The sequence below is a fragment of the Aquila chrysaetos genome, chromosome Z, assembly GCF_900496995.4.
Source record: "Aquila chrysaetos chrysaetos chromosome Z, bAquChr1.4, whole genome shotgun sequence".
NCBI classification, from domain to species: Eukaryota; Metazoa; Chordata; class Aves; order Accipitriformes; family Accipitridae; genus Aquila; species Aquila chrysaetos.
Genome location: NC_044030.1, coordinates 63,868,824 through 63,892,344, shown reverse-complemented (window position 1 = coordinate 63,892,344; position 23,521 = coordinate 63,868,824). Strand labels below are relative to the sequence as shown.

Sequence of the window (23,521 nt, the reverse complement as noted above, 5' to 3'; positions counted from 1 at the left end):
ATTGGAGAAATTTCTAATGATTCCAAGACTTCAGATTATTGTTTTCAGGATGAATCTGAAGTATATATTCTTGCTGGAAGTACTGAAATAAAGGAATGGCTCCAAAACACATGAGCTCATCAAAGTTCTCCTTCCCATATATCCTGAGTAACTTGTAACTCTTCAAAGCCTTAAAGATATCAACTAGTTCTAACAGGTGTACATTTCTGAGGAATTGGAAACATCAGTAGGCAAGTTAAAGCTCATTCCTTGAACTGTCTGTCTTTGCTAATTTATGTCTGCTTTTGTTCTGGGGTGGTATATGCAAACGTTACATGAATGGGGCTTCTTCAACAGTCTGCGGTTAAAATAATGGCCTCGTAATTGAGAGACACCCAAGAAATTTTGATTGAACTAAGCCCCATTGGTGTGATGATGATTGGGATAAATTTTTTAGTCATAGGACACTTCCTGGTTTTGTATGATCTTTTCTCAGAATTCCAAACGAAAAGAACACTAAGTCCAGGTATTTATGAATGATCTTATCCAAAATTGTCAGGAAAGAATATTCATCATAAAGTGTTCAGATGAACCTTTTCAACTACTTTCTTACAGATACTTATTTTCTGCTATCTGTATGCTTCCTAGATACCATTTGAGGATTTTTCTTCCATTACACTAATATTACTTGCCCCATTTTGTCAATTTGTAAAGCTTCTGGGTTAGAATCTCAAGGCACCTTGCATATAGAAAGAATCTGGCTCTGAGCTAATATTTGATACAAATTATAATGCATGTATACAGAAGAGATGATACAGTTTTCTGTATCCTTAGATCAAACTTTCACTAGTTTTCATCACAATCTTGTTAGATTTTTATGTACTTGAGCTAGGAAGCATGGAACGGGAAAAAAAATATTGTAAGATATAACAGAATAAAATTTAAACTTTTAGAGAAGATCAATACCTATTCAAATGCTGTGTTCCAGAACTATTTAACTTTAAAAAAGGCATCTATCAATTTACAGTTTCTTCAAAAAAAAAATAATTACCTCTGGGGTATCACATGGCATGTCTATTATGGAAGATATTTTCCAATTTTTGCAGGACTACGTGTAACTACAGGTCACAATTTCTGAGATACTAGAAGGAATTTGTAGGAAGTGTTAAGCATAGGTGCTGGCTTATTGTGACTGTTTGCAGTTCTTTGCTTTCCTAAGCATTGTAAACTTAGACAATTTTGAATAAAACTAGTTAAATAAAGTTTTTGTAGTCAAAGACTCTAAATAGTCTGGCCTTCAAGCTGCGAGGTCAGAAGTTTAAAGGGATTAAAACCAAAAGCTATACAGAGGAAACTAAGAGAAAGTCTCATTCACTTTTTTCTTTGTTTCAACAGCAACTTTTTAACTGTCAGTCTCTGCACAAGCTGAGTTTGCCAGACAATGATCTAACCACATTGCCAGCATCCATTGCAAATCTCATTAATCTCAGGGAACTGGATGTCAGCAAGAATGGTAAGTCACTTCACTTATTATATTGGGGTAGCTAAAAGGTAAATCACCATTGACTGTACAAAGACACTAGTGAAAGTATAATTTCTAGAAGCTACACAGCTAGTAAATTTTAAATTGTTACTCTAAATCACTGCTTAATGTGAAAGATGCTCTTTTATGGTCTGGTTGTGATATTTAATTGTATCTCTCAAATTGATTGGTTTGTACTTTGAGATTCATTACTGAAAATTTTACATTCTCTCAAAACGCATATGCTCAAACTTACTACTTTTAGTGGCTTTCCTCATGTTTCACTATCCTGAAGAGAGTTTGCACAAGAATTCATAAAATTTTTCTGCATTCTATTGTTATATTTTGTTGCATATGAAAATTGTTTTCAGTTTATTTTAATGAGCTGTCTGAAAATTGTTGTAGGATTTGCCTGCTTTGCTGTCTTGCTCTGGGGATGGTAACTTCTGTTGCATGGGGAAAAGTGTCTGTGGGCAATGACTGGTTCACTTGTCTGACTTGTTAAAAATCTATCATTCTGTGTGAGTCAGCCTTTTATAAATTATGAAACATTGTCAGCCAAGTATTGTATACATGGGGTTTTATTAACGGTGCAGCTTTGGCAAGCTGGCAGATGTGTGCAACTGTGAGGAAATTGAAATAACTTATATTGTCATCAGGCTTCGTTGTGTGGCTTATTTGAGGGAAAAAAAGTTCAGTCTTGCTAACTGATGAGGGTACAATAGTCTTGTCTTACTAATTCAGAGTGAAGTAAGAGGACCTCTCCTTGAAATCATAAGTGAAAATAAGAATTACATAAATATGCCCAGGATTTTATCTCATTAAATTAATTGTTTTATTTGGACAGCTAGCTAATTATGACTCCACGAAGTTAAGTAAGTTCTGCTTTATTAAGAATATTCTAGTTGTTGACATGTTGGCATTCGCCTTGATTGTCCATTGTAGCCAGTGGACAAGCCAATATACTTAAACTGTTACTTTATTATTTCTGCTTAATGAATACAGCATTTAGTGTGATAACTTGACCTGATTGTCACTGCTCTGTTCCTGGTACAAGTAGATTAATAGACTTTCTTAAAGAACACTGGCCTTAAACTTTCATAGTGACACACAACAGAGAAAGAATCATCTTTTTGTCCTAGACTGAATTGTTGAAAGGATTAACTGTTTCCAACACAAGTTCTCAATGCACTAAACTTAAAAGCAGCAAAAGGACATTTGAGTTCTAGTGCTGGCAAATTCCTTAGCTTATGTGTGTAAATAGGCAGCTGGTCACTAGCAGCTAGAGAGTTACTTGTCTGTCCAAAATGGTATAACCTCTGGCTAAGCCTTCAGAGAGTTGCTGAAAGAGCACTTGTTCCTCTGGGGCACATAAAGAATTTAAGGAGGCAATAGCTGAACAAAATGCTATTCCATTAAACTGTGAAGCTCTGTTTGCTAGGGGTTGTTTTGTTTTGTTTTTAACACCTTTCAGAGATGACAGGGCACAAGCTTATTTAACTATTATCGTGCGCCTGTTCTCAATCTTATCACAATTTGGATAGCTTCTCTGCCTAGTGTTGCACATCAAAAATAGCCCTGAGGTCAAAAGCTTGTTTACTTGGGGCATCTTGTCTCCCACTATTCCTGAAAGCTCTGTAAAACTCAAAAAAACAAAGCAGGGTCCCCACTGGTCCCTGTTGGGTGAGGTGAGAAATAGTGCTGTTTATTCTGTAACAAATTTGGTATTATTTGAGAGTTCAGTTTGTTGGCTTAAGTGCCTTTCCCTTTCTGTTTCCCTGTTGTCGTGGTTTAACCCCAGCCAGCAGTTAAGCACCACACAGCTGCTCACTCACTTCCCCCCACCCACTGGCATGGGGGAGAGAATTGGAAGGAAAAAGGTAAAACTCGTGGGTTGAGACAAGAGCAGTTTAATAGAACAGAAAGGAAGGAATTAATAATGATAATAATAACAGCAACAATAAAATGACAATAAAAATAATAAAAGGCTTGAAATGTACAAAAAAGTGATGCACAATGCAATTGCTCACCACTGACCGACTGATGCCCAGTTAGTTCCTGAGCAGCGATCTGTCCCCTCAGGCCAACTCCCCTGATCTTATATACTGGACATGAGGACACATGGTATGTAATACCCCTTTGGCCAGTTTGGGCCAGCTGTCCTGGCTGTGTCCCCTCCCAACTTCTTGTGCCCCTCCAGCCTTCTTGCTGGCTGGGCATGAGAAGCTGAAAAATCCTTGACTTAGTATACACACTACTTAACACACTGATGTTTTCAGTTGTTGCTGTCAACGTTCTTCTTATACTAAATCCAGCTACTAGAAAGAAAATTAACTCTGTCCCAGCTGAAACCAGGGCACCTATCCACTGTTACAACCATCGAACATTTTTGTCTTGACAACTGCAAGCCTATTCTCTTCCCTTGTGTCTGCTTTTCTCTTGGTAAGAGTTTACTGCTCAGTTTCCCACTTAGGACAATTGTTCTGATGTGTGTCTATAATAGAACCAAATAGGAGGGGTTTTACTAGTTTTCTAAGACTAGCAAAACTGATCAAAATCTCTGATTCGTCCTTTTTCTTTGTTAGATATTGAAAGAATACAGTGTGGATGCAGTGGACTTTGTGGGAAGCACCTAATTTATATAAAAGAAAAATTACTGGAGATAATCGCCAATCTTAGTGCAGGATGATGAGAGATGCCAAATTCTAAAATAATTGAGTGTGTTTTTCAGATTCCTGTGGTTGTGGCAAGTGAAAGTGATAGTTCCTGTATTTTTCTTGTAGTATTGATGTACCATAAGTGTTTTCTTCCAGTGTGGATGGACTTAAATCATGGAGTGCAGATGCCCTGGTACATGAAATATGATAGCATTTTCATGTAAGATAGTTGAGCTGTTTGTGGCATTGGCATAATCAAATGTTTATTTATTGACAGTTGTACAGGGGGGGAAAAACCACAAAACGCCCACCAAAAAAACGCACAACACTGCTCTTCGCCCCTAAATCTGTCTTTTTTTTTAAATGGTTTATTAACCTTTAGGGTACAATTATTTCCTCGTGGCTCGGGGATGCCAGGTGTAGTGTGCATCTAGGACAATGTGGAAGACTGTCAAGGAAATATTTTTACCTCTTCTTTGAAGAAGGGGAGAGCATTCATGTACAGTGTATGATGGTGTATATAAATGGACATAAGACTTAGCCTTACAGGTTACTAGAATCAAGTGATTTGAAAGGCTGAAGCATACGATGTGGTGACTGCCAGGGAAGTCAGGCTTTCCTGGAAGCCTGGGAAACGGGCTTGAAATTGCTGTGCCTGTGGACTTAGTATAGTGGGAAACAGTGACATGGTATATTTTTCCCTGCTTGCACGTGGTGAAAGAAAAAGATTCATTTTTTAAGTTCTATATTATTCAGGCCTTTGGAGGATTAAATAGCAAGACCAGAAGAAACACAGCGCTTTGAAAATAAGGGTATCTTCAATAGTCTCTTAGATATTAAGGAGTGGTTTTCTTTCACTGTGATCTTACAGTGAATTTAAACATGCCAGTTTGTCAGTCTGTATTGCAAGGAATCTGCATGGAAAAATACACAAACTAAACCCAAGAAAACACCCCCACCCCCTCAATCCCTGCCTCCAGGCATATCTGCGTATAAAAATTATTTTAAGTAATTTTAAAGAACAGATGCAAATGTAGATCAAATATGTTTTCTTCAGTGTTTTAAAATCATCTGCTGATTTGGCAAACTAGCTTTAGTATGCAGTATGCCAGAAGTTGGGGAGTTGAAGAAAGAGAAATCAGGAGAGTATCTAGTCTTATGTTGCCCATCTGGTGCATTTAGGAATATGGTTTTTTTCATAGTTAATAGGGAGACAGATCCAAGTTTTATTTTCTGTAGGGAGAAGTAAGAGAGAAAGATCCTGAATACAAAAATAACTTGCTGTAAATTCGCTATTTCTCTGCTTATACTGGGTGGGGGGAAATGGGGATGGGGCATGGAAGGGCAGATGGGAGCAGGGGGTTTTATATCATCCATGATAGTGAAATAAAAGAAAAGATAATTGATGTGCTGCTGACTCATGAGTCTGTAGCTTTACTATAATATATCATCCTATAGAGCTCATAAATTTATCCTAAATGTAGGCAGCTATTCCATTTAAAGTTCTCTATTCAACTGTTTATAGGTTTTTTTTCTTAAATATATTGTCTGTCTTATTAAAGACATTGAACAGGATCTGTGTCTGCAGAATAAAATTATCTTTGTGTGTAAGAGAGAATGTGAACAGAATGGAATTTTAATGCAGCTAAGGTCTTGAATGTGGAATTTGAGTGTACGTATCTGAAATAAGTTCAATACAAATCTCTTCCTTGACTCAAAGAAATTTTTGTAACACAGAAGAGGCATTGTAGAAATAATTACGGGTTTTTTTAGGTGTGGATTTGCATGTAAGCCAAAATGTACCTTTATTTTTGTAAAGCAATGTGCTTTGAGTGACAGTCATCAGGTATCAACCAAAAGTGACTGGACAGACAACACAGAATTTGCAGCTCAAGGTGGTAGGGGATAGCGGGGCGGGGGGGAGCAAAGCAGCTTTATGTGTTTATGTTACACTTTAGTTTCAGGTTACTCTGGGGACTCAGCAACACTCCAGGCTTGAATTAGGCATAGTTGAAAACCACCTGAACCTTGGTGATTGTCCAGGACAGTATTATGAACAAAACTGCTGCCCACAACCTTCCTAGTGTTCTACATTTTGCAATTATACCCTGCCCTTGCATGTTTAGGTTTATGTAAATTAGTGTGTCAGGCATGTCTTCAAGAAGCAGCATTATTGGCTATCCTTCCCCCTGCCCCAAGAACAGTCATTTAGGAACCTGTCTTGCTACTCACTCCTTCTCCTTTACATTGTGTAAGGAACATAGCTAGAGCAGGCCTAGAGATACCTTACTCTAAAAATTGAAGCTCTTCCAAACAGTTTGAGGATGAAGGCTTTGGAAGACTCTTGTGGGCTTGCTGGACCATCCTAGCTGTGCCAGTACATGTGTATAAAAAGAATTAAAAAACCCACCACTGCCAACCCCCAAACACCACTAAACTGCCTTCTTGTTTTCTCTGCCTGCATCAGCTCTGATAATTTAGCAGCACAAGTTGTTGTTGTTGGAGAAAGTGATGAGGAGGCATTATCCATTTAAACAGATCAAGAGGCTAACATACAGTAGAAAATAGGATTCATTACTGTCTGAACCTCACAGAATTGGTGTAAGTTTTTAGCTTGCAGATTAAGGACTTAAAATTTCAAATTTCACAACTGGTCTCAAAACAAAAATTTTAGGAATACTAAACTTGACTCAGACAAGCAGTTTACGTCTTAATGCTGCTGCTTTTTCCACATGTGGACACTTATTCTGCAAAAGAGCCTTTTGTCTTCATTGTGAGTAAGTATTTTATTACTATATAAATGTATGTAGTTAAGTACTCACCTCATTAGCAAAATGAGCACGAAATATATTGCCAGTACTGTATTTTATTGTAAATCTAATTATATTATAATAGTTGTCACAACCAATAAGAGTACATTTTTCTTTAAACTCATTAGAAAAGCTTAAAAATCTCCTTATGGAAATATTTCCTGGTTCTTTTTTTTCCGCCTGTTTTTTTTAAATGAAAACACTGTTTAACTTGTTCCTGTCAGATTTGTAGCTTGACTGACTTTCTTGCGTTAATCATTACACGGACCGTACAAATGTTATCTATTTTCCCTTACAAAAAACCTCCAAGCAGTCCTCCAAATAAAGTTTCAACTTCTATTTTTCATTGTGTAAACTTAAGAAAGGGGCCCCCAGCATAGTCAAAGCTTACAAGCCTGCAAGTGACCATTATTAAAGGGAGGACAAATGGGAAAGGAAACTTTAAAACTTTCAGAGCGTGTAGAATTGGAGAAAAGGACTTTGTAAAGTGAAGATGGAAAGGTGAATCTGCTTACTAAGCTATAAGTAGATAGTTGTCAAGCAAAGTCACTTCAAAGAAAAATCAGGAAATCCAGTGGAATTTGTTTTCAGAATTCTGCAAACATTTTGTAAGGGTTTTAGATTAGTGATTTCCTTGACAAAAGCAAAAGTTTTTCTAGGAGGGAACTTATTTGCATAAACAAAGTGGAGATAGTAGAGAACGAAAAGCTATATAAATGGATTAAACATAACATAAACATTAAATGTATTAAAATTGGTGTTTTATTAAATCCGTAACAAGTTTAATAATGATAGGTTAAATCCATGACGGATTTATTTTTTGAGTTTTACTACTTGAGAAAGGTAGATTTCTTCCCCAGGTCTCCAAGCGTTTATATTTTTGTCTTTAGTAAGAGATGGACAGAAACGAGGCTTCTGTAATGCTCATATACAAGGGCAACCAAGTTGCAAGGAATTTTACAATTCTGACACTCTGAGAATGCAAGAGGAGCAACTGATGTGACATGTAGCCAGTTTCAAAAGCTTTGGGATATTGGAATATCTGTTTGGAGAACTAGACGAAAGTATATTTGCAGTAGTCACTCCTTTCTCTTGAAACGATTGATTTTTTTAGTATACATTTTCACTAAATAAGCTAGAGGCTCCTAAACTGCTTGGCAACAACTAGAGTACTGAGTACCACCTTGTGTGAGGCCAACCTTGTGCCAAGCTGCAACTCCAGCTGTGAGCAGGAAGGTGTTACTGCTGCCAGCCTGGTCAGGCATCTCATGGAAACCTGAGATTCTGGTTGATCTGAAAGCAGCTGCAGCAAGGGACCCTCTAAGAATTTTGGAAAGAGGAATGAATGTTTGAAAGGAAGGGTGGATAGGTCAGCATTGTGGAGTGAATTCATTGGGCTCTAATATACTGCTTGCTTTTAATAATGAAAAGTACTGCTTTTAATTCAGAGGGTATGCAGAAATCCCAAATTAAATCAAATTATATAAGAATACAGACTGTGACCAATACTTTAGTTTAAGCATTCGGTTTAAAATTTCAGCTTTTGCAAACAGATTTTACATAATCTTTGGGAGAATTGTGGCATGTATTCTTGAGCTCTGAAAATATTTTGGTTGCCTTGTTTGATCCACATTGGCTGCAAGGACAGTTGTAGCAGAGGCCTGAGTGGAAAAAAAACCACAAAAGCTGCTCTTTTTATGGTGGAGCTGCTTTCAGGCAGGACCTAATAGTTGCTTGCCTGGAAGTTGAGACCAGGATGAATAGATGAGCTGAGGGAATAATGTACATAATTAAGATTTCTTTCATATTCATGTAGACTGAGCCTGTATATTTGTCTCTGTGTCCTCTATACTTGTAAAGGTGCGGGGCAGGTGTACAGCAGGCTGTAGTTTCATTTATTTTGCAGCAAGAGGGCTTTTCAGTGTGCCTGTTGTTTGGAGAGAATTTTTTTTTTTTCTCACGTTCCCCACAAACTGAGGAATCTAGCTGTAAACTCTTTCCTTTGCGGACATCACCCATATGGCTTCCACAGGTCTCTGATTTGTTACTGATTTTCTTTCTCTGTGCTTTTTAGGAATTGACCCAATTGGGGGGGGATGGCGGGGTGGGGAGTCTGCTTAAAACGTTTCTGTGCGAGAAGAGGTGGAACTTGATTTGGAGGGACTGCCACTGCTGTATAGCAGTAAAGGTTTCAATAACTGAAGTCTGGGCCATACTAGTTTTAGCATTTGATTGTGAAGAAAAATATGACCATGTGGCTAGAATATGAACAGCAGAGCAAGCCCCCATCTGCAGTAGGGCTCAAACAGGGGTGTCAGCTCTGGCATCTATTGCAGTGAAGGATTCTGCCAGCCACGGATGTGACTTGCACAATTTTCTGTAAATCCAGAATTGCCAGTATCTCTTGAGTGAAAAAATCTTACCTGATGGAGGAAAAAAAAGTTGTCCCAGTTTTCTTTCCTGCTCTGCAAGTTATGCTAACCCTGGTGATAGGAAAGGATTGTGCTATGTAGGGGAGGAGATCAGTGTAACTCCAGAAGGTGAGTGGGACCCCAATTATACTTAAAATTGCCTTAATCCAGTCTGAACAGATCAACATTTGTGTGTATTTGCTCTGACAAGCTGTACCAAAACAATCATTGGTCTCCTGGGAGTTAGAGATCAGGCGAAATTCTGTATTTCAGCTGTGTTATGTGATCCAGAACTGAGGTTGATTACCTTCAGATTTGTGGCCATTAACCCAAAATCCCTCTATGACCTTTTTGGTATGCCCTTTGGGCATGTGCCTCAGCTGGTCTGGGATCATGATTAAACACCACTTTCTAGGTTAGGCTGGTTAGCTGGTGAGTTTTTGCCAAGTAGAGTTCTGAATGATGAATGCTTTCTACTATTGGCTTACTCCAGACAAGAATTTTAGATTCCTCTTCTTTATCTTACCGCCAAATTTTCCTTAACAATCCTCCATTCCTGCCTGTCGCCTGCCTGCTGCCCCCCCCCCCCCCCCCCCTTTTTTTTTTTTTTTAAAGAGTTGGTTTTGGTAGAAATTGGCCAGTGAGTTTAGAAGTGCCTGAAATTTGGGAAAGCAGGAAGGAACAGACAAGTAAATACTAGAAGCTATTACATAAATCTCACTTCTGTGGGAAGCTACACTACAAAAAGAACTTTGCTCTCAATTCAATTTGGATCTGCTGGTTAGAATTAAAGATTACCTGCAAATTGCATTTTCTCCTGTTGTGCTTGGCAAATGGTCATAGTCCGCAAGTGTGATGGTTTGTATTTTTTTGTAAAACAGTAAATGTGTAAATCAGTGGCATTGTTGTTGTCATGTAAAATAGGAAACAGCAGGATGAGGAACCTGCCCGTATGATGTTTTTCAAGGAAAGTGGGATAAGTCTGCAACAGGCTAGATAACCCCAAAGTAATATATTGCACTGTCTTCTATAATCCTTGAGTATCAGTGTATAAAGGAAGCACTAAAAAACCCCAAAGAAAAATGGGATTTAGAAAGGAATGTGGATCTTAATTTGCAGTGCTCATTTAATCAGGTGCTCATGCAGGGTGGGGTTGGCTATCAAATGGATTAATTAGCACAGTGTTACAAAAGGAGTGTGGAAAGATGTGGTCACAAAGACCCTTGAGGTTTGCTGAGCTTCCTTAACAGGGAAGAAGATCCAGGACACTAAAGATAGATGGAAAGCAGAGAAACAAGGAAGAGATCCTCTTGTAAAGTGCTCTTTACAGCCCTTTGTCCTTCTCTCATATCTTTTTCCAGGGTGTCTCTGCCTTCTTTCTTACTCTTCTTTCTTACTTGCTTTTTTGAATTTGCTTTCTTGGTGGGAAGACTGAAGGAATACTAATCCAACAGTAACTGCATGTTTCTAGCATGCAGGAGGAATACAGCTGAGGAAAAGTGAATGTCTGAAGGTTGTTGTATTGCAGCCAGTTAGTAAATGCAACTTCTTATCACATGGTAGAGAGGAGCAGTCTCCTAATTTTTTTCTGTCCTCTGAATGTGTACTACAAATGTTAGGTATATTTCATGCTGTCATTCCCAGTTTGCTGCTCTTTTGAATGATGGCTGCCATTTATCCATACGGAAGTATTGAGTGAGGTTGGTAAAGATGGTGTGTATTGTACCAATCCTGGCTCTAAGAAGAAGCAAAATTAGATTCATGGGCTTCTTCATGGTTAGCTTTCTCTTATCAGTTGATTTCCCATTGTTAATTTGTTGTTAAAACTGTTGCTGCCTCTTGCCCAAGGCATAATCAAACAGGAGACTACTGTAGAGTCTTCTGATCCTGTACAAAAGCATGCTGATTTAAGATGTCTGTATTTGGATAGCTAATATTTTATTTGGCTGTTATTTTGAAACTAAGTTTACATTGACATTCTCCTCTCTAGCAGATGTGCTGTGTGTTTTGTTTTCTAGGTAGTTATCACAGATGTAAGTCTTCTGTGCTTCAATGAATTCTTGACACAGGCAGTGGAAACTAATATTAAAAACATGGGGTTTAACGTGTTGAACCAGAGCAATCTTTCATCCAAAGACCAAGACAAGGCCAGTAGTTTTTCTGAAAGATGGTCATACTAAGCTTAGAGAATCTGTCAATATGATTCAAATAGCAAAACTAATGGCACAGAGTGAGTCTGAAATACAACTCTTGTCTCCAAGGAAGAGCTTAGCAGTGGTTTACTCTGGTTAATGTAGACACTTATTTTAAGAAGGTAAAGTTATATTATCAGCAATAAAGAGGTCTTGATGTACTTTTTAGACAATAGAAGACCACTTCATACAAATCATCCATAACTTCATCTGTACAGGTCTCTTATGTGCTAGATTTTTGTTCATCTGCCATGGCTTGGGATGCATTATCACGTTAGATGCCTTTCATCTGTATATTTGGATATCCTTGTTTGGTGAAAGAGGCTTCTTGCTACAACTGGAATTAAGATCATGTATATTTAAATTTCTTGGAAATGTGTTTCTCTTAATACAAAGATTATATGACAGCAATGGGTAAGGTACCTTTCTAGTCTTTCTATGGTATTTTTCTAATCTTTATTTAAACCTATCTTTGGACTTGAAAATATCACTGCTGATTTCCAGCAATGAAGCTTCATTGCATTATAACTATTACCTTTTTAGTTTTGATTTTGAGCTGTGAGAGTGATAAAGTGAATTGAATCAGTATCCCTTGTCGTCATCTTCTGCTTCAACTCCGCTCACAGCCCCAGTAAACTTCCCATAGCTGAAGCCATATATATAAAGCTACATTTTTATTTACACATGTGTGCATATACATGAACATGCATGGTAGTAAACCAGACATGTCAGAAATCTTGGCCTATATTGCAGTTGATGGTTCAATTCCTCCTGCTCCCCTCTGCTTCTATATTTTACTGTTCTCAAGTTCAACAAGCTATTTCCCAAGAGGATCTGTGATACTTTCAGGTATTTAAACACCTGGATTAACTCTGTGGCTTAGTGTGCTTTTCTTGCCTTTCATCTCTCAATAAGAGTACAGCACCTGGTATAAGTCAAAAGTAATAGTTTCAACCATTTAGTATGACAAACAAGTTCCTGCCAAGAAGGACCTGAAAGTCTAGTTTGACAGAAATGGTGTTTCTACTTAAGTTGAATTTATGGAAAAGTCAGCATGGTGACTTTGCCACTTAACATCACCAATTGACTCAGTGTAAAAGTATGTCTTTTGTGACTACTTTTCATGTCAGGTGGTATTGCCATCTCTTAAGTCCTAATATACCAGGTCAATCTTGCTACTGGACAAACAAACAAAGAACCAAACTCTATGCTAGCATCAGAAATTGTGTAATTTCTTATGTAGGTAAAAACATTACTTAGCAGTTCGTGCTTCAGCATGTTTTTTCTGCTTCAGTATTCTCAAAACAGATACATGGAGAGACATAACCAAGTCCCACCTGCCAATCTGAGTGACAAGACACACTGCCCTTGTCTTCCTCTCTGCAGCTGAATTGTAAGAGAGTTAATGTTGCTTGGAGCAGCATGAAATTTCACACTTTCACTAGCCTAAAAGTGAGCATCCACAGAGTACAGTTTCTTCTTAGTGGTCTTATTCCCTGGGTTCAGGCTGCCCTCTCCACACACCTGATAAAGCACTCTAGAAGCAGACACAATTACATGCATTAATTGAAAGACAAAGAGCCAAGATTTCTGTCACCTGAAAAAACAGTTGTTTTTATTTTACTAGTGTATGGATTTTTCTTGAAAAAATAGTGTATTGTTAATCCAAGTGGAAGGATTGCAGTATGAATGGTGGTTATACTTAGGACAAGTTTATTTAAAATAAAAACACATGTCCCCAGGTATAAGAACAATGTAGTGATACATTGGAAAAGCAACTGCAGTTGTGATAACCATAGTTTTATTTGGTTTTATGGTGTAGTAAAAATTGATGTGGAAGTCTTGAGCAGTAGAATGATTCAGTAGTGATTTCCTACTGACATGGTGGATACCTGTCTTCTGTTTTCAAGGCTTGTTCTGTCAGTTTCTCACAAGTGCAAATTGGCAGATGTGAGGGTTGCAAATTCACTCTGGTGTTTCTGGAGATAACCTTGGAAAAAGAGGAGATTCCTTTTTGTTTTAATTTTCAGACTTAAGTGTGTCTGCAGTGTTTTTGTCCTTCTCTACAAATAATCTGAAGCTAACAGCAAGCATATGTCACATTTGGGATACCTATTGAGAACCGTGAATGCTGTAAACATACTGCAAGATTTGAAGCCTTACCATTTCACCTGGATGTCACACAAGCCATGCATTTGACAAACACATCCTGTTGGAAACTTTGTTCTATTGTGTGTATGAATGCCTTTAAAAAAAAAAAAATATTGTGACTGAGGGCCTGATCTTAAGTACATTACAAAGTACAAGTACTTTAATATTTGGTAATGAGCAGCAGGAATTGATAGTGTACTGTGTCTCTATAATGCTGCTTGGCAAGCTGCCTGCTAAGCTGCACTACGAAATGCTTTAGGAATAGAATAGTAAAAGAACTGATATTGAGTAAGAGTATTTCTTTAATGAAAACTGTCTAAAATGAAAAAATCAGAGAACCAGTTCACTAGTTGCTAAATGAATTAAAGTTTTTATGGCTAGTGGTTTTATGTGCATCGTTTTTATGCCTGTGATGGAGTCTAATAATTGAAGACTGTTTCCCTACCTCTCCCTGTATCTTGCAGGCATACAGGAGTTTCCAGAAAATATAAAAAACTGTAAAGTCTTGACAATTGTTGAGGCCAGCGTAAATCCAATTTCAAAGTAAGTTTGTCTTTTTTGTGTGTTTTATATTTTGTGCAAACACTGCTGAGTCTCTTAACTTGCCCCAGACATGCGCCAACACTTGGAGGCAAGGGGCAGAGTTACCTGAGAAGTATCTTCATTAACCTCACTGTGATACAGTATAGCTATGTCATTAAAGTATTTTGCCCAAGTTAATAGGTTATGGGGACAATCCTGCATTATACCATGTTGCTTTCTCAGCTTTAAGTCCATCAATTCTCTGTGAACATAGAGAAATATGCCAAGAGTTTTCTTTCTTAATAACAATAATTAATTCTACTCTACAGCCTATACCACTGTTTTTCAAACTTAGCTTATATAAGTAGATTTCCCAGTCAGCTTCTGTAGTGACAAAATTAGTTTGCCAGAAGTAGCACTGCCAGAGATACAAACTTCACGCAACGTAACTCTTCTAGGGAAAAAAGGTGTTGCATAGTTTTTAATTTATCTTATTGTCTCTAATGAATGCCTCCTCCACATTAGGTGTCGGGAGATCACAAATACATAGCAAGACTACATTTGTTGTTTGTAGTTTTTATTGCCTGTAGGTGTTGTCCTCAATACTTAAAAATAATTTTGACACTAATCTTACAGAGAACAAGTATCTAGTGCAATTTTGTAGAAATTTTGGTACCACCTTAATTTTAAAGTTATTGATATGTAGGACTTCAATGCTATACTGTTGTTTAAGAAAATATGACTTAATGCCCTGAATATAATTGAAACAAAGACACTACATTATTTTATTTCTATATAGGCTTCCAGATGGATTTTCCCAACTGTTAAACCTAACGCAGCTGTACCTGAATGATGCTTTTCTTGAGTTTTTGCCAGCCAATTTTGGCAGGTAAGTTGCATTTGAAACTTAGTACCTACGTTTAGTTTTAAATTTATGCAGAGCAGTTTCTGCTGCTTCTCAAGCAAAGTGTCAACTGGAAGAGGGGAAGAAGTATACATTACAAATCAATTTATGCCACATATTAGTTAAAAAATAAAGAAAACCTGAATGTTTATCACCATTTTTTAACTGGGCTTTTGAAGGACAGACAGAATGCTTATGAAAAGCCAAGAAATGAAACTCACGTACACACTTGCTTCTTCTACAGCACAAGTCTGGCAAGTGTGGGAGACTAGTAGTTCTGAAATACGGGTTGTTTATCTTTTAGCAATTGGAGTGAAGCAAATAATGACATCTGTAATTCCACTTGTCCTCTCCTGGATGCACAGATTCTTTCATGCTCGTTTGTAATTCTCAAGTGCCTTGTTGTCCAGAATCTTTCTGAAAGACTTTGCATATTTACAGTGTGCTGACTAAGCAAAATTGTTCCATGTAATAGCTTAAATACAAGAGAAATACTAAAGCTCTACTTCTTTAAAATGGATTAAATCTTCGGAGCAAAAGCGCAAGGGTAGTATTGTTAAAAGGAAGACTCCTAGATGAGCATAGTTCATCCCGTTCTCCTTATTATGCTGGTTTAGCCATTTCTGCTTTTTTCCCCTCTCTTCTATCTTATTTTATGCTCTTTTTTCCTAGATTATCACTCTCCTGCCCCATACCACATCCACTAAGCCTCTCATTCAGGAAATACGGCTATTAGTTAACCAGGCATATTGCTGTGTGAAAGCAATTGCCTTAGGCCGTGTGGTTATAGTTGGGTCAGCACAGTTCATAAGAGATTAGAAAAGTCCCCAAATAGGGTGCTGCGGAAGTTTGGAAGATCAGGAGATGTACAATGAAAGATGAGCACAGGTGCAGTCCATTAGTGACCATTAGTTTATTAGTCATCTGTCATCATTGTTGTTGGTTTATTCCTCTCTGTCCAGTGATTAGTCACTCCCTGATGAACGATTAAAAGCAACAGATCTGTTACTCAGCTAACAAAAAAGCTGCTTATGATGCAGGAGCATTATTACCATGCTTGTTTCTAGTACACAAAGTTTGTGTTTCAAAAACTCTCATTAAGGTTAAAGAAGAAATGTCTGGAAGATGCATAGTCTTTACTTGTTGGCACTTTAATGTTTGCCTATACATTTTTCTGGTCTGTTTTTTAATAGTCTAACCAAATGGCAAGACTTTCTAAGTAAAAAACAGGCACTGCAGATGGAATTGAAGACATCAGGTTGACACAGTTCATCTTATAAGTAGTTAATCTTACGCATCGTTTAAAAAAGCCTCATAATTTTTTCTTCATCACTGTCCACTTCTATAATGCTTAATGGTTAGGGAAATGGTGAAGTCATTAATTACTAACAGCTTAAGAATAAATCAGTTACTGAAGGCAACTTGAAAGCCTCCAATGTGTTTCTCTTAATAGCTATGAGGAATTCAGCCTTTGTTTTTAAAATATAAATAGTGACTTGCGGCATCCTAGCTTGTACGTAGGAGAATGAAGCTGACATTAAGACTTTTCTCATCAGCTCTTTTTAAATGAATTCGAAGTATTCGTATAAGTTTACCTGCTTATAATGGTATTGCACAGAATAAATACTACTCTATAGGAAGATAATGTTTAGATGAAATAAATTAGAAAACAAGTAATTGGTAAAATGTCATTTCAAAGTAAGGTTCAGACCCTTTTGACATTGAGCATTTGTTCTGTAAGTGAACAGGCTGCTCTGCCATCCCACAACTTTACAACTAGGTATAAAGACTTGCTAATGCAAACAGTCTTTTAACTTGTCTTCAGAATATGGGAATACTTTTTTTAAAAACAAACAAAAAAGCTCTGGTAGAAGCTTTGGGGATATTTAGAGCATTGTTCGTTATTCCCATAACGGACAGGCCTTCAGCTTCTTCCAATTTGGTGCATTAATTGTTTTGTATATGGCCTTATAGCTATTACTTTTCATTACATGGGAACGCATGAAGTAACTGAGTTCTGTTGCCTGCTCTTACTGGCAACTATAGGCAATAATGCCTCTTAAAAACTAAGCCAATGCCATATTAAATCTAGGAAGGTTTTTATGGTCCATGTGTCAGGGTCTCTGTTCCAGCAGTTCAGGTTAGAAACTTGGTTTCCCACATTAGTTTCTCTCTGACTGTTCATATTCATTTGTTTCACAGTTTAAGTGCTGTCATCTCTCATAAGTGTTGTCCCCTATCTCTCACCTGCTGTTTTTATAGTGTTCTCATATCCCTCTTTTAGTTTGTTAGACTAAACAAAGTTCTGTTTCCCTCTGGTATGGCAGGTTTTCATTTGTGCCTGGTTATATTAATGTGTCTTGGAACAAGTTTCAGTTTGAATTCATCTTCTTCTTTTTGACAGAGGTTGATGACATATATAGCTATATTTAGAATTCAAATTGAGATATTTTCATGGCTTGTACAATGTCATGACTATCTTCCTGTTTCTCTTGGAAACGTCTGTGGTTATGCTCTAATGTTCCCCTAGCCCTTTTTGCAGCTGCCTAGTGTATGACCGACTAATGCACTGGACAGCTCACTTAGAAATGGCTGATGACTCTACAGGGAAATCATGAGTACTTGACTTGGTGCTGTGGCATCTTGTCCCTTCTTGATTTTTCTTGATCAGCCAACTCTTTTTTCTTGATCAGCCAACTTAAACATTTTTCCTATCCTTTATGATTGCAGTTAAAAAATATTGATCAGGATAGTCCCAAAATGGGTCTTTGAGCACCTCTGTCAGTAACATTCAGCCTGATGCTTAAGGGAGAAAACTTCATGTAATGCAAACTACTTTTAGTATATCTATGCAGCATTTTATTACATTTACCTCCATGCTTTATTCTCACCTTCAAAATTTGTGCTAAAGCTTTGCATACTATTAAGGTCAGGATTATCCAATCTTTTTTCCCCTTCTTTATGAGCATTACATACTTGCTGTCTTCAGTGGTGTTGTACCAGTCCAGCATATTAGACTTACTAAAAATCACCAGACTTTTGATTAAAATGTGCCAGTTCCTTTGGAACATTGAGGTGATAATGTTTTTTATTTTCCTCCACTCTGAAATTCTAATTTGAATGCATTAATATTGGCATGGATCCCAGAGTTAGCCTTTATGCCAGTGCACAGAAATCTAGAATTGCTTATGCTTACCCAAGAAAACCATATCTGTCGTATCTAAATACATCATGTATATTTACATTTAAATATACAAATATATAAGCAGAGCATTCTAAATTTGAAGCTCACTGTGGGCTAATTTTGAGACAGAGCTTTAAAAGGGAAACATTAGTTACTGATGGGTGTTTAAGATCAGCAAGGAGTTTATCTTCAGTGTCATTCTGAAAACTCAGAGTGTTGCCTGTAATGGGGTATTGCTTCCAGAGGTTTTTTGCCGTTGCAATGAATTTACTTTTAATCTTCTTTCTCAACAATTTGCCAGTAGTATTTGCAGTAGTAGATATTTTTAGTAGTATCTACTTGGGGATAATTTTTTACATAAATGTACAGGGATAATCAAATTGGGGACTTAATTTAGTTACATATATGTAATTTTGCTGAAACTTTTGCAAATGCAACCTGCTATAGGATACATATATTTCAGTCCTCTTGCCTTTATATTTTAGTTACAATTAAAAAAAAAAAAAATCTGCATTAGCAAAACTGCAAAGGAGGTGAAAAATAAAGAACATCTCTGTATGAAATGTTTTTAACTTTCCAAAGAATGACTACTGTTAAACAGCAAGTTTCTAAGTATACCTGCTATATATTTTTTTTACACTTTTTACAGATTGTATAGTTAAAGAAATCAGATTTAGGAAGAATCTTGATCTTATCCTGGCAATATGTTCATGTAGAGAGTTTTTATTTAAAAGTTTAGCTACATTTTAAAAGCAGGCTAAGTTGGCTACATTAAATAACAATACTGCAACAATAATTTTCTTGAGACCCTTACATCAGGTATACTTAAAGTTCAATAATACTTTGTTACAGCTTTGTGTTTGTGATGTGTAAATATTTCTGTGGTTATGGGTTTTTCAGGTTGAAAAATGAACTATTTCCGTATGATAAATCTTTGTGACAGAATGGCATAGGAAATTTACATTCTCCCACTATGACTTCTGTTTTTCCTTTAGTATAAGTGCACTAGTTCTCTGTCTATTTCTTTTCCAAATTAAACCCCAGTTTTTCAGTTCCATTATAGCAGTTCAGACGCATAGCATGGGTCTTTATACCAGCAATTTAAAGAGCAGCTAGGCTGAGTATTTGATGTGTATTATTACATTAAACTTGAATTAACCCTTCCAGTCATAATGGAAGAAGTGACAACTGCTTCAGTCCAATATTTCTCATTAGTTACTGCAAGAAAATTACTAATTTAGACACAGCCTGTATCTCCCAGCCAGGAGAGGTTGAAAATGTTTCCCTAGTAGCCTCTGTGTAGCTCTACACATAAGAAATTCAATTTGTATATCCAATTTCTTAGGGTTAGCTGAAGAAAGAGTAGAACATGAAACAAAGTCACAAAACCTTTCTATCACCAAAAGCAGTCTTCAGGTTCACAGAATTAGCCTATTAGAAGTGTAGTACAGTCAGTTCTGGCTAAAGTCAATGATGTGTGGGTGTGCATGTATATGTATGTGTGTATATATATATAGTTTAGCATATGAATGGAGGTTTGCTTCTACTGCATTCAACTGAGAAATTTGACTGCATACATGTGCTGTGAAGAAAAACTACAAACTGTGTCGCAATTTTCCCTGTCATCAAAGCAAAACACCAACTGGTGCCTAATGCAGTGTTTGGTTGGTCTCGGGTTCAGAAGTCCAAGCCCAAAATGACCATTCAAATCTGAGCATGCTTAAACAAACAAGTCTGTTTTGTCACAGATTGGTAACTTAGGGTGCAGGTAGGGTTAAAAGGCTAGGAAGTCCTTTCCAGTTATGTCCTAGATTGACAGCAGTGATATTACCATGAACTGGATTTTTATTAGGGTATTCTTTCAGCACGGTTAGAGTGTTGGTTTTTCTTTGAGAAGCTGGGGGGAGGAGGTTCCCCTCCAGCAGTTGCTAACCAGATGGCAAGTACTGCTTGCAGTGCTGGGCTACGTTGACCTCTGCTCTGTTTCAAGGTGACTGTTCTATTCTTAGGTTATTCGTAGGCGCAGCAGATTGCTGCTTTCAAATTCATCCAGAAGTGAGCAAATGTCTAGAGGAAAAATAAATACTGTTTTCAGCTTTCTATTTTTACTTTAAGTATAGTTCTTACTACTTAATCAAAATCAAGGTTTTTGTCCTTACAGCGTACTCAGTTAAGCACCTTCAGGAAACTCTGGTCTGTTCACTAAGCTCCTTTTTGAGTCAGGGAGCTTAATGCCCTATTTTGTGTTGTATGAGGGCTGTTAGTGGGTCATATGTAGAACTCTTGTCTTTACAATCCTGTCTGTATTTGAACCAAACTCAGTTTCTGCATTTCATTTAACAAAGAGATAGTCTTGTCACTGCTGTCCTGATGCAGAAAATTCCACTGGGGGTGGTACATTGCTTGAATGTCAAGACTGCTTTGACCTTATCTTGGCCAAGCAGTTGATTTGGGGATTTAGAGGTTATTTATCTTGCAACCAAGGATTTCCTGAAAGAAAGGTCAAACTGCCTAACAGAAATATCAAAATGGATTAAGAAGCTGACTAGAAAGAGAATGTGGAAGGAAATCCAGGATGAATTTAAAGGTTGTTTTTACCATGTGGAAGACCACAGGTGTTCCTCTGATGAGGCTTTCTATATGAAATGGTTTGATACATTGCCAGCATTAGAAATTCAGCATGTTAACTTGTGTGGACTGATCCTACCTTTCTTCTATAACTTCCTGTGTACCTCCATATATGATGATAACATGTACCCTAATGAATCCAATGAAGTACTTTAAAATCTTTGGGATGAAAGAAAACAAATATGTTCAAACAGGTGCAGAAGAGCAGGCAAGATCTAGTTTGTTTGCTGCTTTACCAAAGCAAACCCCTATGAGTAAGTGAATTTAAGATAGCATGCAGATTTTTGCACAAAAAGTATTTGTATTCTTACAGAAAGAATATTTCAAATTTGTAGATTTTTTTTTTAAATTCAGCAATATAAATAAGTTCAGAGATTGCTTTTGTCATAAAATAGAGTATATTGTGATAATTTATTACGCCTTTCTGTTACAGATTAACAAAACTGCAGATACTGGAACTTAGAGAAAACCAGTTAAAAATATTGCCAAAGTAAGTATGGATGACATTTATTTAAACTACTTTGGAGCATTTTTTCTGTAGTTATACTAATAATGTAGTGCATATTGAGAAGTATATCACAGCTTAAGATGTATATAGCTAAGTAACTGGACTGAGTTCTCACAAGGAACTTTCCCTTCCTACTGCTGAAATTTTATCTCCCTGCAGAGTGACTGGTCTGCCTATTTAGCGATTTGCCTATTCAGAGATTTTTTATTTTATTGTCCCTGTCCAGCTCTGTGGACTTCTGATCCATCTGTTGAGCTTTTAAGTCAGCATGTGGGCACCTCGGGATGATCATTCTGAGATGTCTGATGCCTCTTGCACGCAGTATTGTACGGCTACCCAGAAGCCTGTCTGGGTATGGTTCCTGATGGCTGAGTGTCTGAGACTTAGGCATTGGTAATTAAGATCATTAGCTCTAAATCAAATGTGGAGTTTGAGGTGCTTGCTCAGAGTGACTGAGGCAATGTGATTCGCATTACTTGTATATGAAATTAAAAAAAAGCATTCATCAGGGCTGAGGAAAGTAACAACTCGTTACTGTGTTGCGTGGATTCTGTTAAGCCATACCTTTTCTATGGTGCAACAGGCTTGTTTAACATAATGGCAGCATGTTCCTCAGACCTGTTTTCTGTAATAGTAAAATAGTTCTGGAAATTCTTACAGCATTTGTTTTAACAGTAAATCCAGTTGTACCTCTCTCTTAAAATCTAGCATCTTTCTAAACCCAGCCTTGCAATTCTCACTCATTTCATCAAACAAGCCCAGGGTAATGGTGTTGCAGTTCCTGCTGTCTCTGTGAGCTAGAGCAATGCTCTCAATTTTCTGTCTTGGACCCTGGAGGTCTAAGTGGGTTAGCAGAGGTATGAAAGGTTAGTGAAGAGAGAAATAGAGATCCCAAAGATGGGATGTGAATAACCAGCTGTAGAGTCCTGAATATGTTGTGGCGTACTGTAAAAGGGGTTGTCCTCTGGCGACAGAAACTGGTAAAGAGACGTACTGGTTTTGGTGGATGTAAGATGTTTTGGTGGAGGAGGAGCTAACAATTGAATATTCACCTTGTCCAGCTCATATGCTAGCGGAGACTTGCATGCAGCAGGCTGAAGTGTGAATTGCCAGCCCTTCAAATACAACAGCCAATTTTCTTAGTGACTGTAGCTAATTATATGCCTAAGACATGACCAAGGGGTATGTCCTGTTCAAATTCCCTTTTTGTGTGCCTGGATGCTGTACAGTGGTGTCTGTTGTATAAAGATGCCAGAACTCATATCTGGAATGAAATGTATGGCATCAGGAAGTGAGAATTTAAATCTTCCAAGTGTGAAGCATTCTACTCATTCTTGTGATATAAATACTTTCTATTCTCCTTTGCTCTTTCTGCTATCAGTAGTTTTCAGTAGAAAAAAATTAGAGGACATGTAATTTGGGGTAGTAGCTCTGTAAATTAAGTTACTCTTGACTAAGGAAAAAATAGCTATAATTAAAACTTACAGCTAATACAGATTTTGTTTATAAAATTAGTCTGACCTTAATTGTCATAATTAACACTAATAACATGAAGTAGATGTGATATTTTAAAAAGAGTAGTTTACAGAGGTCTCTTGCAGTGGTAAGAGACATTTAAACAAATGCTGTAATGTATTTAAGCCAAACACAACTTCTGCTGAAGTTGCTGGGAATTTTTTTGTTGACTTCAGTGTTTTCAGGATTTCATCTTTGCTGGAAAACTAAACAGCAGCTGTCATAAAGATGTCCTCTGCACCACCTCCATAAGGATCTACAGTACATGCTGAGCTGCCACCTTTATTATTCTGTTCTGGTACTCCTGTTGTTCAGTTAAGGGAGATTAAAGCTATTGAGACTACTCTTTTTTTTCTTTTTTTTTTTTTTTTTAACACATTAATATACATTTTTCTACAGTGAGGCACTGGAAATATACATTGTTTATGTATGATATACACGGGGGAGAAATATTCATTGTGGTGTCTATAGTATGTAAGAGGTGAATCTGCCTTTTAGGATAATACAACTGTGCAGCAATTGACCTGGTCAACAAAGG

The 23,521-nt window shown here is 37.2% G+C and overlaps 1 protein-coding gene across 12 annotated transcripts in view; it reads left to right on the top strand.

The window, feature by feature from the left end:
* The window catches only part of ERBIN (erbb2 interacting protein), a 127,785-nt gene that overhangs the window by 63,074 nt on the left and 41,190 nt on the right, over window positions 1-23,521 (top strand). For 11 of the 12 annotated variants that reach the window (XM_030003887.1, XM_030003895.2, XM_030003889.2 and 8 more), the window contains 4 exons: window positions 1,375-1,492; window positions 14,187-14,265; window positions 15,044-15,133; window positions 21,394-21,450. In XM_030003887.1, the coding sequence (XP_029859747.1) occupies window positions 1,375-1,492; window positions 14,187-14,265; window positions 15,044-15,133; window positions 21,394-21,450 (344 nt within the window). The remainder of the gene's footprint in view (window positions 1-1,374; window positions 1,493-14,186; window positions 14,266-15,043; window positions 15,134-21,393; window positions 21,451-23,521) is intronic. The other variant, XM_041120759.1, reaches the window with a different exon arrangement.